Source organism: Gymnoscopelus microlampas (genome assembly GCF_963454915.1).
Source record: "Gymnoscopelus microlampas genome assembly, chromosome: 1".
Lineage (NCBI taxonomy): Eukaryota > Metazoa > Chordata > Actinopteri > Myctophiformes > Myctophidae > Gymnoscopelus > Gymnoscopelus microlampas.
In genome coordinates, this window is record NC_139962.1 from 41,471,681 (window position 1) to 41,486,514 (window position 14,834).

At 47.7% G+C, this 14,834-nt stretch overlaps 1 protein-coding gene across 1 annotated transcript in view; it reads left to right on the forward strand.

Moving 5' to 3' along the window:
• ush2a (Usher syndrome 2A (autosomal recessive, mild)) overlaps window positions 1-14,834 on the forward strand; it is a gene marked incomplete at both ends in the record, with an annotated part of 295,634 nt that overhangs the window by 144,601 nt on the left and 136,199 nt on the right. The window contains 6 exons of the mRNA XM_084054952.1: window positions 2,650-2,792; window positions 4,469-4,772; window positions 6,293-6,730; window positions 9,196-9,435; window positions 9,892-10,213; window positions 12,224-12,357. Of these exons, the coding sequence (XP_083911078.1) occupies window positions 2,650-2,792; window positions 4,469-4,772; window positions 6,293-6,730; window positions 9,196-9,435; window positions 9,892-10,213; window positions 12,224-12,357 (1,581 nt within the window). The remainder of the gene's footprint in view (window positions 1-2,649; window positions 2,793-4,468; window positions 4,773-6,292; window positions 6,731-9,195; window positions 9,436-9,891; window positions 10,214-12,223; window positions 12,358-14,834) is intronic.

Consider the following 14,834-nt stretch of genomic DNA (forward strand, 5'->3'; position numbering starts at 1 on the left):
CACACACACACTAGGGCATGTCAGACAGTAAGTGTCATAAGAATATGACAGACAGGGAGAAAGGTAGACAGATGGAACGATGGAGGGAGAAATATGGGAGGGGGGGAGGGGGGGGGGGGCAGAGTAAAAAAGACAAGAACGGAAAGAGGGGCCGGAGAAAAAAATTATAGTGAGAGAGGGAGAAAGGTTCAGAGAAAGCGATAGAATGGAGAGAGAGAGAGAGAGAGAGAGAGAGAGAGGGTGTGCATTTGATATGTATTCATTACATGCTTCCTGACAACAAATTGCAATTTAATCCAAGAAGAGGAGGCTCTCATTGTGTGGTGATAAATAAATGACTAGCTACATGTATTATATATCAGAGTGCCCTGCCCTCCTCCACTATGGAAATCTCATTGTTCTCTGATTTATTCATTCACTCATTCCCTCCATCTGCCGGATGCTAAATGGGTATTGCTCCCTCATTTATGACAACGTTCTTTGACTTCTTCTTTTCTTCTTTCCTCCCCTTTTCAACAGCCGATTGGATTGGGTTGTGTGATTATTTGAGGTGTTTGATAAAAAGCAGGGAGAATGTGCCATAGATTGTCTCATCTCACTGGTATGCATTTAACATGCTCAGTCGGTGGCTTTATATTGTATTCAAGCCTGCCAAATATGATATTGTCATGTTTGTGAAGCTGTTCTGTCATCATGGTCTAACGTTATATTAAGATCTGAAACAACCATAATGCAACTTTTGACAACATTCTGATTGAAATTAGCAGTCCTTCTCAGTTCCTGGATTTCCAGATTACTGATCATTATTCAGCCATCTAATAACAGAATCATTTGTACCTGAGACACCAAATTAATGCTGTTAACCACCACCACCCTATATACGTCATTGACCGGGGTCTCCCAGGGTTCTGGTCCGCTCCTTTCTTCCCTCACCGAAAATATATGGACACTAAAGTTGCTATAACTCTACCGTTAATTGCAGTAGAATAGATACCAGCAGTTATCTTGGAACCCACCAGGACCAGCATTTAGAAACACTGGTTTAAAGAGAATAATGTACAACGTTTGGCATTTTTAAACAATTCATTATTGACTTTAGTTACATCCTGACAATTTATGTAACCATATGAAATCACCAAAGGCCTGTGGCTTGTTTCACAAAAACCTCCTTAGTTCTTCTTAAGACTTCAATTGAGGAATGGAATAAAAGCTAGAAATGTTAGGGAAATATTGCATTTTTAAGGGAAATCATGCAGTTGATTTGTTTCAAAGTTATCATTTATAGTTATTGTATTCAACCTGATGGTTTCATGGCTGCTAACAGGTCTAGACTAGAGAGATACATGTCTTTACTGTTCTGTTAACATTTTAAGTGTTACTGCAATGTGCAGCAATGCATGGCAGGGTATTGTAAGAGTTTGTTTGGAGGCAACCATGCAAGGGTTGCCTCCCTCTGAGCATCCTGCTCAGAGGGAGTAGTTAGCGGTTTAGTGTTTTGCTAAACTAGACATTGACACAATGCCCTGATGGTTGACTTTTAGGTTGAAAGGGCAATAGATCAAGGTCACAGTCTGACTGATAGCAAAATAACAGATCGGCAGATTTTCAAGAATCAACAAGAGGTGTTTATTTGTCACTCACACAGTACAAGCAACACAATGTTGGTGAGATGCGCTCCATAAGATGTGAAACAACAGCAATACAATATTCTCAAGATAATAAGAATAGTACTGGACTATAATTAAATGAAATACATAGGAATACATTAAGACACTCTAAACCTCTTTAAAACGGTCTTAGCAGCAGGGCATGTGCAATGGGGTTTACCTGCAGAATTAGGGGGGTATATTGGAAGGCACAGTGAAGTAGATATACGCAGATACTGTTTACATCAAGTACATTTTCTTATGTAAATCTGTCTACAGAAAGAAAGTACAGAATAAACTGACATAATGTACTGTCAAGTACATTATGTGAGATGTCGGGCAGAAACCAGCTATGTCCAAAATATTAACTTTTCAGGAAATGAAAAAAAAAACACGTTATAGAACAGCACAATACTGCCTTGGTAGGGTAACTTTATACATTGTCAGATTTGAATATGTCCTTATATTATCATCACTTTACCCAAATACAGCTCAAGTGGAGTTAGAAGGTTTTTGACCATTAATGTGGTCAAAAAAAAAAAAAAAAAATGTGTCAGACTTTGTCATTCTAATCAATGATGTAAAACCCTGATATACAGTACATCAAGTACACTTATCTACTGTACCGTGATCATGGACGCTGCCCCAAAGAGATGGTAAGTCGCTCTGGATAAGAGCCTAAATTGTAATAGTATGGTTATATTTTGGGTGTAAAAGGTTAAAGTATATGACCAGAAACACGGTCATGGTCAAAAACTAGAAAGGATGGGTGGACTTTCATGACATTTGGAGGGAACGATCACAAAGCTGCCTCAGAGAGATGATTCACTTTTTGATTTCAAAGGTCAAGTTCATAATTGAGAGATGTAGAACAAGAAATGTTGATGTGAGGGTTTGCATGTCCAGGTGCATTTGTTTAATGTGTGTGTGTGTGTGTGTGTGTGTGTGTGTGTGTGTGTGTGTGTGTGTGTGTGTGCGTGTGCGTGTGCGTGTGTGTGTCCAGCCTCATGGAGAATGTAACTGATAGGTACTGGCACTCTGTGGAGGGTCTCTCTCCGTACAGCCTCTACCTGTTCAGACTGGTGGTTTCACACACACATGGACGCACTGCCAGTCCCTGGATCAGCCTGCGCACTGCAGAGGACAGTGAGTACACACACGCACACGCACACGCACACGTACACGTACACGTACACACATGCACGCACGCACGCACGCACACACACACACACACACACACACACACACACACACACACACACACACACACATACAGTGTACTATACATATACTGTAGAGGTAGACAGAGTGAGAGATCGATCTCATTGTATAAAGCAAAAAGTGATGAGAGAATAGATCCAATGGGGAAAGGGTGCAAGGTGTGTGTGTGTGTGTGTGTGTGTGTGTGTGTGTGTGTGTGTGTGTGTGTGTGTGTGTGTGTGTGTGACCTAGCCAGTGTCATTGTGGGCTAATTGCTATAATAGAATCATATTAGCCAGTGGAACAGCCTCCTCAGTGCAAAGTTATAAATTAATTAGCGCTGTGCTATTATCACATACATTATCATTAAGCAGCCAGGATTTGCATACATTGCGTGCACATGCACAAACAGGCATGCATGCATATTCATGCACACACATTTTTCAGCATACATATACACATACACACAAACACGGATATTGTACTAGTGTAAATGCACATAGACTTTTGTACACAGAAGACACACAGACACAAATGCTCACACACACACACACACACACACACACACACACACACACACACACACACACACACACACACACACACACACACACACACACACACACAGTAAATGAGGAATTTCATTTGCTATGCAGGTTCAGACCCCCTGCAGCTCTCCTTTAACTGTGAATGCATGTACAGTATATGCACACACTGAAAGAGAACATGATCCTGTATTCACATGTGCACATTTAAAAGTACACATGTACGCACACACGCACACACACACACACACACACACACACACACACACACACACACACACACACACACACACACACACACACACACACGTGTGTGTAGACCGTAATATATGTTTTCTGTGTGTGTGTCTGTAGAGTTCTATACTGTATATACTGGTATGTGTGCACATTTGCTGTTCATGTGAGGCACACACATTTATATTTGTGTTGCATGTATGCAGTTTCTTGTCAAATTCTCCGTAACATACTCACTATGGGATATCAGCGCCTCCTGGCGATGAACAGAGCTACATACCATAAACTCCCGGGCCATTCATTGGCTGAGAAGGGTATGTCACGTGTCCGGTAGACCGGAACCGGCTTAAAGCCGGTCGCGTGACGTGGCTCATCCTCTTTCGCTTCTCTGCATGGCAGATGTAACACGGCTTAAGACATACTAAAACAAATTATTCTGAAACTATTCGATTTCTCCGGACTGAAACCAGCTTTAGCCCACAGCGGTGGTACTTGTACCTACCCACGGGTTTTTAGTCCTTAAATCCTTAGTTCCGCTCCCGCGGCTATCTTCTTCTTTCTAAACTTATCTTACTACTACATGTTTTCCTCCTCACGTGCTAGCACGGTCAAGCCAGAGTTAGCAGCTAGCTTTAGCCTAGCAACTAAAGCTAACTAGCCTAGCTCTCCGTCGGTCGCTGTGTTAAAGCCTAGCTTAGCGTTAGCGTTAGCTTACTAGCAAACACTCGACGCTAGCCCTGCATTGGAGGAACCACACGGATGCGGGCTTCTGGATTACCGCATGCAACCGAGACGATCCCCACGTTTCTGCATCTCCTGCCTGGCGCATCCCCGATGCGCCAGGACACTGCATTGACTCCCCACCCTGCACCTCGACAGCCGCCTGGCCAAGGCCAGGGCACGAGTCGGAGGAAGTAGCGGGGATTCGTCCTAGATCGGCGCGGCTCCAGAGACACCCCGCATCGCCGGCCCAGGGACCGTGCGTGGTGGCCCCACCACGTGCGTGCCCAGATCACCATGGGCCCTCCAGCAGCCCGGAGCCTCCGAGCAGCGCAACCACGGCTCGCGACTCCACCAGGCTGCCATACAGGCCGTTGAACACGGCACTCCAGCAGCTGCGCGAGCTGTGCCTGGTGGGCCCAGCCAGGTACAGCCTACTACTTCTTCCCCCTCCTCCCAGCCATCTACAAGGGACGGCAGTACGTCGCCAGAGGACAACAAGGGCTCCAGGCGACGGCAGCATGGACGAGGGGGAGAACGAGGCAGGAGCCTCTTGAGTGAGTTAGCCCAGACTAGCTACGTTAGCTGCTTTGCTAGTTAACATCGCTCCAGTCAGGCAGTGTTTTTGTTGGCTTAACAACACCCAGCTAGCTTAACTAAGCAACAGGTTATTAGCGGTGCTGTTCTAGCTTAGCTATAGCCTCGCTAGGACTACACCAGTGTGTTAGCCTTCTCACTCTGTGTAACGAGTAACCCCGCTCGGGGGCGTCTAAAGACCGCAGCCGAGCCGGCGTTTTTACCACAAGGGACGAGGCAGCTTCCAGGTCCAGGTAGGCCCAGACTACGCCTCCTCCTAGCACCAGACAGCAAGGGCTGGCCGCCCTCCTGCCCCCTGCACCTCCAATCCGGCATCCAGGGAAAGGAGGCTCCAGGATGAGAACAACCGTGAACGGTTTCATCGGGTGCCATTTGTACACATGTTGTTTTTTCATACAATATGTTAAAACGTCTCATGCTGTTTACTGTTCCTGTGCCTACTTTTGTTTCATTTCACATGTTCCAAAGTACATTTGCACATTAGCAGACTCACCGGTGCACAGACCGGTTCAACACCCCCGTGTGTAATGAAAACGAATGTGTGTGTTTAAGTTACAATTTTTTTCTGCCAAAGAAAATAAATGTGTTACATGTTACAAACCAGCTCGTTATCTCACATGTCCTAGAACAGCAGAGAGCAGTGGAGTCAACGTACCGAGGGCCTCTCTGCTCCAATGTTTTCTATGTAAGCCCTTAGCCCACAATAGCTGAAGCGCCCGAACACCGGTGTTTCAAAGATTGCTGGGTTAACAGCTGTGCTTGCAATGAATCATTTCATAAGCCATTTTTCATATGCTGGGGACGAGGACAGTGGCTTGTCAGGCCTCGTTGGACAGGGCCAGGAACGGCTCCTCAAGTGCCAAAAGACTGTAATGAAAACGAATGTGTGTTTAAAGGTACCATTATTTCTGCCAAAGAAAATAAATATGTTACATGTTACAAACCAGCTCGTTATTTCACATGTCCTAGAACAACGGTGCAGTGGAGTCCCCGTACCGACGGCTTCTCTGCTCCAATGTTCTCATTACATGATGCTTTGAATCAATGTTGTTATCCAAATAAGCCCGTCAATATCTGCAGCGCCCGAATTCCGGTGTGGCAGATATTGCTGGGATAACATCTGTGCATGCAATGGATCAGTGTCATCATCCCATGAGCCCACAATGCCCGGGTACACCCGAATTCCGGTGCCCCGGACATTGCTGGGACAACATCTGTGCATGTTTTGGATCATATGAAGGGAATAAATCATTAGGAGGTAATAACAAAACCGACGCCACCTTTGTCCGCCAGAGGGCGCCAAAGCGCCAGTGGAACAGGGTCACGGCGGTTTTGCCTTCCGTCTCACAGGAAGCGATCAAGCGCCACTGTGAACCGGAAGTGCTTGAGTCAGAAAGAGCGGACCTCTGTCTCCGCCATTTTGGAAGGACAGAGGACCCCTCAGCTGTCACGCCTCACAGGTTTCCATGGAAACAGAAGGCCTCGTCTGCCGCTGGAATACGACGGGGCGCCTCCTAAAGAGAGGATAACTTTGTCGACACTCCGCGCAGAGACGACGGCCGAGGTAGGCTTATTTCTGACGTCGGGTAATTTTTCCCGTGACCAGTCACGTGACTCCTCCGAGTCCCCCGGGCAAGCCAGCGTTACTAACGCGCACGGCCCCGCCTGTCCAATCGGCAGCGCCGTTGGTTTCCATGGGAACAGGCGAGCGGCGACGACGGACGAACCGAATGTTGAGCTCCGAACGGCCGATGACGTCATCAGCCCCCACCGACCCGTTCGCTCGGGGTGTGGAACAATGGAAATATTGCAAGCCGAATCCTTGGGTGTTGTTGCACACAATACTGAAGGGTTGCAGGCTGCAATTCTCCACAAAAACCCCCATGACAGACAAAGTATTGTTTTTCTCATGCGTAGGGTCCAGCAGCCTCAACAAATATTTGAAGGTTTACAACTTTCGAATGTTTGATAACTGCTTACTGTTGTTTCACTTAGCAGCTATCTAGCCTCACTAACAACAACACATAGCAGTGTTGTTTTTTAGTGCAGCACATGGCCAGCCCCGTTAAAAGCGACACTGCGGTGGCCACTATCACCGCTACCTTTCCACGCTCCCTAACGGGCGTTGCTCGTGTGGGTCCGTGGGATTACGTGACGACATCATTGGTCTCCATGGGAACGGATGCCAACATTGTCGTGGCTCATGGTGGGTTTAGCCTTGACTAAAGCTTAGACTTCCAGTCAGGCTACTGTTGTTTTCACTTAGCGGCTGACTAGCCTTACTATCATCAACACTTGCAGTGTTGTTTTTTGGTACAGTGCTTAGCCAGCCACGCTAAAGCAACACTGCGGTGGCCACTATCACCGCTACCTTTCCACGCTCCCTAACGGGCGTTGCTCGTGCGGGTCCGTGGGATTACGTGACGACATCATTGGTCTCCATGGGAACGGATGCCAACATTGTCGTGGCTCATGGTGGGTTTAGCCTTGACTAAAGACTTCCAGTCAGGCTACTGTTGTTTTCACTTAGCGGCCGACTAGCCTTACTATCATCAACACTTGCAGTGTTGTTTTTTGGTACAGTGCATAGCCAGCCACGCTAAAGCAACACCACGGTGGCCACCTACCACCACGGCTCAGCCTCTGAACCTGTGCGGGGGGAAAAACATTGCAAATCATTTGAATGAACTGTTCAGACTGCAGCTTTTGCCGCAAACTGCCTAACTGAAGGGTTTTTCCCTTGGGTCGGGAGGCCTCAAAGCAGTCCGCTGGACCACGTGACGACATCACCGGTCCCGTCGGAAACGTGCGCGTTCTCCGCGGGACTGGGTGACATCAGAGCCCCCCCCCCCCCCCCCCAACTCACTTGCTGTGGCTTGTTGGAGAGTTTGCAGTCCGGAACTGTTTACTATTCCGGTACTTCAGGGCGTCCGCTGGCCTAGCGGTCCAGGTGCATACCACATGCTGGTAATCCAGCCTGACAGCGCGTCGCAGGTTCGACTCCCGATCCCGACGACCTTTGCTGTAAGTGTTACACTGTGTGGGTACTGCTCTTTTTCAGTACGGCAGTGACACACTGTGGTTCTACTGGTCAGCTCCCCTGATCAACAACAACACACTGTGGTTGTACTGGTGTGTTTTCCACATGCCTTTATGCATAAACCTCCTATGTCAAACAAGGTGTTTGTTTCCGGATTTTGACGTCCGCGTCTCTGCTACAGACGGTGCGTTAAGGGGATTGGTGGACCAGCATCGACCTCCGTCTCAGCAGACCACCTTCATGGGGATCTCGCTGGGCTAGACCAGGCTCACAGGCGTCTGTCCCGGGACGGGATAGACAGCTTTTGGGCCTATGGTCTTCTCGCGTGAGGCGACAAGTCACATACAGGCGGCGGGTCTCATGACTTCGGCCTTACACCTGTTTCGTTTAGACAAGCCCCACTTGTGACCCCTTTTTCCCCAGAGGTGGATGCGGGGTCTTGGAGTCCCGTCCACCTGAGGTTATCAGAAGGTCCAGGTATCCCCACGGTGCATGGACACGATTAGACCGTGGTCAGACGCAACCCTTATGTCCAAGGGGTCAGAATGGGTGCTGTGGTCTTGCGGAAGGTCATTACCACGGACGTTAACCTCACTGAATGGGTGCCGTCCACGAGAGCCGCTCGGTCAAGGGGGTGTGGGGTCCCAGTCTACAGACGGCCCACATCAACTACTTGGAGCTGATGACGGTCTTTTCTGACGGTCAGACATTGCAAGGCTCGGTTTCGAGGTTGTCATGTCCTGTTCAGGACCGACAACAGCGCGACCTTGTGCTATGTCAACAAGCAGGGAGGCCTGGCCTCTCCGGTGTTGGACAAAGCTAGCTGGCGATCTGACGCTGTGGTGCGACGCGCGCCTTGCGTCTTTCAGAGCCTCACATGTACCGGGCCTCCTGAACAGCGGTGCGACTCTGTTGTCCAGGGGCATTTTTTGGTACGCAGATTGGCCTCTCCTCCGGAGATAACGAGCCAGATCTGGGCCAGTTTTGGCCGACTGAACTGCTTTATGCGTTCCCGTCACTGGAGTTGGTCCTCTCAACAATGGAGAGGGTCAGACTCCACGGACTGTCAGTGCCGCTGGTGGCACTGGCGTGGGGCGCATGGAGGTCAGGAATAATCCTCCCCTCTGCGACGAGCCCTGGCCCCTCCCCCCGAACAGAGATCTGTTACGACAGGCAGGGTACGAGATTTTCCACAAGCGGCCTCAGGACCTAGACCTGTGGGTCTGGCCCGTGAGAGGGAGATTTTGACTTCGTGTGGCCTGCCCCCTGAGGTGGTGACTACCATCCAGGGCGCGAGGGCCGTTTCCACGAGGGCTGTGCACAACGATAGATGGAACATGTTCGTGTCTTGGTCTCTGGAACTATCACCGCCAGTGGTGGTTTTCCAGGCCCCGGTGCGCAGCATCCTCGTCTTCCTGCATGGCAGGTTGAGTCAGGGTCTGGTTTCTCGACGGTTAAGGGGTACCAGGCGGCCTTTTCCGCTTGTCACGAAGGTTTCGGTGGCATGATGGTTGGCCGACATCCTCTGGTGCGTCGTTTTTTGAAACGGTGCCAGGTGGGCCAGACCGGTTACTAGGCCTCTTTCCCGGCCTGGGACCTGGCGGTGGTACTGGGGGCCCTTTGCCGTCCACCGTTCGAGCCGTTTGAGTCTGTAGATCCGCAGATCGTCAGTTTCAAAACGGTCCTTTCAGTTGCTTTGTCTACAGCTAAACGGGTTAGTGACATGCATGCACTCTCGGTGAGTTCGGAATGCTTGAGGTTCTCGGGCAACAACAGGAGGGTTTTGTTTAAACCCAACTTAGCGTTTGCTCCCAAGAACGGGTTGGTGACCCAGGCCCCGTTTGAGCTGTTTTTCATCCACCTCCTTTCGTTTCAGCGAAGGATGAGCGGCTGCACTGTCTTTGCCCAGGGAGGGCTCTGAAGCTCTGCTGCCAGTGGACAGTGATCGGCCGGTTGTCGTCACAGCTTTTGTCTCCTTCAGACCATGTGGTCGGAGGAAGGCGGTGGCTAGGGCGACGCTTTCTAGATGGATCTTGGATGCCATTAGGCTGGCCTACGTCAGTGGTGGCGCTCCAGTTCCAGAAGGACTGAAGGCTCACTCTACTAGAGGCATGGCTGCATCCTGGGCTCTCTCCAGGGGAGTTTCGGTCCAGGAGGTTTGCGAGGCGGCAAACTGGTCGTCTCCATCGACTTTTGCGGCTTCCTGCAGCCTGGACGTGGCGGCGTCGTCAGTGACGCACGCTGTCCTGGGCGTAGCGGCTGTCTCTAGCTAGAGTGGGGGAGGTTTGGACAGGGTTTTGTTACCCTGTTTTTTCTCTCTCCTGCCTTCCTTCTCCTGAGTCCCCTCGGGACCACCCTGATAGGGTCCCAGGGGAGGAGGCCCTGTTTCCTTGTGTTTTCACTTTTGGGACAGACTTGTGTCTGTTCATTAGTTCAATAAGGAAGACTTAGTCTGTCAGGGTCTACCTTTTTTCTATATCCCGGGGGGCCGGGGCTCCCGTGAGGCCGGAGGTCACGCCCGTGGGGGCGGGGCCTTACGGCAAGGGGGCGTGCGGGACTGGGAGGGTTTCCGTATGGCTATAAGCCCCAGGGGGGTTTATGAATCCCATAGTGAGTATGTTACGGAGAATTTGACAAGAAACTCGAGGTTACGAATGTAACCCCGGTTTCTTTAGAATTCGGAGTAACATACTCACCTAACACCCCTGTTTGTGTGCATCTGCATGCAGAGAGCGGTTGTTAAAGAGGATGAGCCACGTCACGCGACCGGCTTTAAGCCGGTTCCGGTCTACCGGACACGTGACATACCCTTCTCAGCCAATGAATGGCCCGGGAGTTTATGGTATGTAGCTCTGTTCATCGCCAGGAGGCGCTGATATCCCATAGTGAGTATGTTACTCCGAATTCTAAAGAAACCGGGGTTACATTCGTAACCTCGAGATCTCGAATATGTGTGCAAGCGTGTGTGTGTCTGTGTGTGTGTGTGTGTGTGTGTGTGTGTGTGTGTGTGTGTGTGTGTGTGTGTGTGTGTGTGTGTGTGTGTGTGTGTGTGTGTGTGTGTGGACAGTAATAGATGTGTCCATTCGGTCACACTGTGTCCATCGTTCAAACGTGCGTCCCATTTCTCTCCCTCCCTCCAGCCTCCGTACACACACACACTGAGAACATGTGTCGTGCACACACCTCCTCGTGCGCCTTATCAATCACACACCTACACACACTCATATGCAGTACTGAACGGGGATGAGTTACACACACACACACACACACACACACACACACACACACAGCTCTCCGTTGTCGTTCACCCTGTGTGACTTTGACAGTGCAGCAGTATTAGAGAGGTCACTGTAATGATACAGTAATACTGTAATAGACATTTATACTGCTGTGTGTGTGTGTGTGTGTGTGTGTGTGTGTGTGTGTGTGTGTGTGTGTGTGTGTGTGTGTGTGTGTGTGTGTGTGTGTGTGTGTGTGTGTGTGTGTGTGTGTGTGTGTGTGTGTGTGTGTGTGTGTGTGCGTGTGTGTGTGTGTGTGTTAGTGAGAGACAGACGGTGTGTTAGACAGTTTGTTAAAAAGAGAGTCTTATTTTGTGGCTCAAGTATCATCTGAAAACACATTTTCCATTTTAGTCAAGAATGCTTCACATGCCCATATGCAAACTTGGTGCACTCTTTCTATCTGGGATGCATTGGTTGCTAATGCTGAGTTGGCAAACTGGAGATATACAAGCATCCCAGGCTTCCCAGCATTCATTTGCTTTGTTCTACAACCGTTGTTTTGTTGTAAAGGTAAATCTGTGAAAAGTTTGGACAACACTGTATTTGCTCTTTTTGAAAAAGTAATGTGTTTTGAAAATTGTGTACGTCGTTTTCAGAGATGGGAAGCCCTGCTAGAAAGGATTCATTACTACAATGATGTTGTTTATTCGCCTTGCAAAAAGCGGTCGATACATTCTCATTGTTAGATCAATAGATCTTTCATAGATCCATTTTTTATAAACTATATATAACATGTCCAATGGGCATTACTAAATAGGCACAAGATTATTTATCTCTCTCACTCTCTCTCACACACTCAATCTCTCTATCTTTTTCTCTCGGGTTTGTTGAGTTTGACCGTGCTCGTAAATGATTATTCTGGTTCGCATATATCTATTTTTAGGAAATACTAGCGCTGTAGAGTCCTTGGTCTCCTTGTTGGCTTGCTGTTCACTTCTTCTCGTGCTGTGATTTGCTCAGGCTGAACAGCCAAACACTGAGCTCTCCATCCCCAACCAGCTCCGCTACTGTTTGGAAAATGCTCAGTCCTTTGATCGAACCCCGCTAATGGCTGAGTACTGCCAACGGAGACACTGCACAAACTACGACCGATTGTGAGCTATGACTGCCCGACAACACCTTGGTATGTAGAGGCACTTAGAAAGAGTGTTAGAGAGAGAAATACAGAGATAAAACTCCTTGCCCCTCAACAACAGAAAAGAGAGCACCATTGAGACAAAAAATCATCAGCATTATTCATGAGTGAATAGATTCTAAAATCCGCTCTGACATGACCACAAGGTACCACTAGGTGGGAGAGAAAGAAACCAGGTAAGCCACAATAGTTCCAGGACATCCAATATGGTTACAAGACTTGAAAAAAAAAATAACACACTATCTCTCTTGCAGTCCATACCTCAGCCAATGCAAAGTATTATGGGAGGTTTTAGTGTCTGATGGCAATGCTAATAAATGTCCTCTCATACCCCTTACAACGCACGCACGCACACACGCACACACGCACACGCACACACGCACACGCACACGCACACGCACACGCACACGCACACACACACGCACACACACACACACACACACACACACACACACACACACACACACACACACACACACACACACACATGCACACAGACAGACTGTCAGTTTGGGCCCATCAAGGTGAAACGGTAAATTAACAGCAGTGTGAGAACGGAGAGATTCTTCAAAGTAATGTGGCGGAGGGCAGGGATGGAGGGATGCTGGGAGGACAGACAAGGTGACATACAGGATGGGTGGAAGAGTCTGTCTTCTAACTTCCTGTATGTCTCTTTGTATCACGTACGTTGTTTGTACACCTGACGCTTTCTGAACCTCACATGTTTCCACCTTGATTTATCTCCCACTATAATGGATATACACGGAGGAACACATATGCAAATGTGATCATGTTTTATGCATTTATTATGCATTTATTCATTATTAGTAGTATTTTCTTTGGATTTCTTTCTGGGCCCACGAACATCAGCTGACCAACAGTAGGTCGTTTGTGCCATCTAGTTTTTTAGATTGGAATAGCTTTATCATGCAAGTTCTGCAAGCCCGGCGGGCCCAGAAGAGTCCCGGACCCGTTGATTAGGACGGGCTCTGGCAAGTTTTTTATTAATAGGTCGAGCCGGGCTCAGGCTCATTGACGCAGAGTTACGTTAATAACTCACGTCAACCATCGCACAGTTGCTGCTGGTCTGGATCATGTATCATGTGGCTTGGCTTTATTCTTTACAGCATTGCTTATGATTCTCTGTAATGGACAGTTGCTATTAATATCAGTGAGCATTGTTGTTGGTGGCATTTATGTTATTTGCTGCTGGATCACGTAAGTTGATTTATTCTCTACTGCATGATACGGCATGGAGTGTCTCTGTAATGGACGGCCAAGTCACGGTAGCCTATTAATATGTGAACATATTTGTCCGTGGCACTTATTTATTCTATTAAATAAAACTACAATAAGCTTACCTCTTAGTAGTGTATGTGACGTGTCACGTGTGTGTTCTGTCTGTTCTTGCATGTATTAGACGGCGCTAGTGAGCACGTATCAGAGAGTTGTACACTGCACGTATCAGAGAAAGCACACGTCAGAGATATATATACATTGATGTCAGGTCTCGGGTAGGGCTCGGGCTAATGAATTACAGAATCTTGTCAGGTTGGGGCCGTGCCGGGTTTTGAACACCACAGGCCAGGGCCGGGCTCAGGCTGGAGTTTTAGGCCCATGCTGGGCTCTATTGCCGGGGACACACAGACACGCACGCAGAGATTCTTTGCATTTACAGCTAGATTTACAGTGTAAATGCATTTATGAACATGTTATAGATATGTTTTATGATGAGGAAATTTTAAGACATTTAGTAGTAATGTGATTGTTGATTCATTTCTATAGGATTGTGCACAGATTGTTCTAATCTGGCTGGAGAAGACAAACTTAAAGGTAGGGTAAGTGATTTGCAATTATTCAAATAATTGCAAAATGGGTCTATATTCTGATAGTGCTCGTTACTATAGAGTGTCCTGTCCATATAAGGAGTCTCCATGTCTCTCCAGCTCTTTATTAAACAGAAAATGCATTTTTGTTTCAGTTTCAGTTTCATTTCCAATTTTATCCAATCAGGATAGAGAACTCAATCAGGATACAGATTAAACAAGTGAAATTGGAAGTGATGACACTAAGAAATGAGCATGCAAAATTAGAACTGGAACACTATAAAAATGAAGCTTAAAAATGGGTACTTTCTCCTGATTGGCTGAGATTTTGACACCTACCAGAAAATGTATTTTCTGTTTATTAAAGAGCTGGAGAGACGGGGAGACTCCTGTTACTGAACAAACACTCTATAGCAATGATCTATCTATCACTATATAGTGCTTTAACCTTTTAAAAAATACTTTTTGTTTTAACCCAAAAATATCACTTACCCTACCTTTAAGTAGAATATATGAATTGAAATTGATTCCCGAATCAAACTCAGCCTAACATAAACATATGTACTTTAATGTTGAAGCTGTTTACCGTATGCATTGGATTTTTTTAATT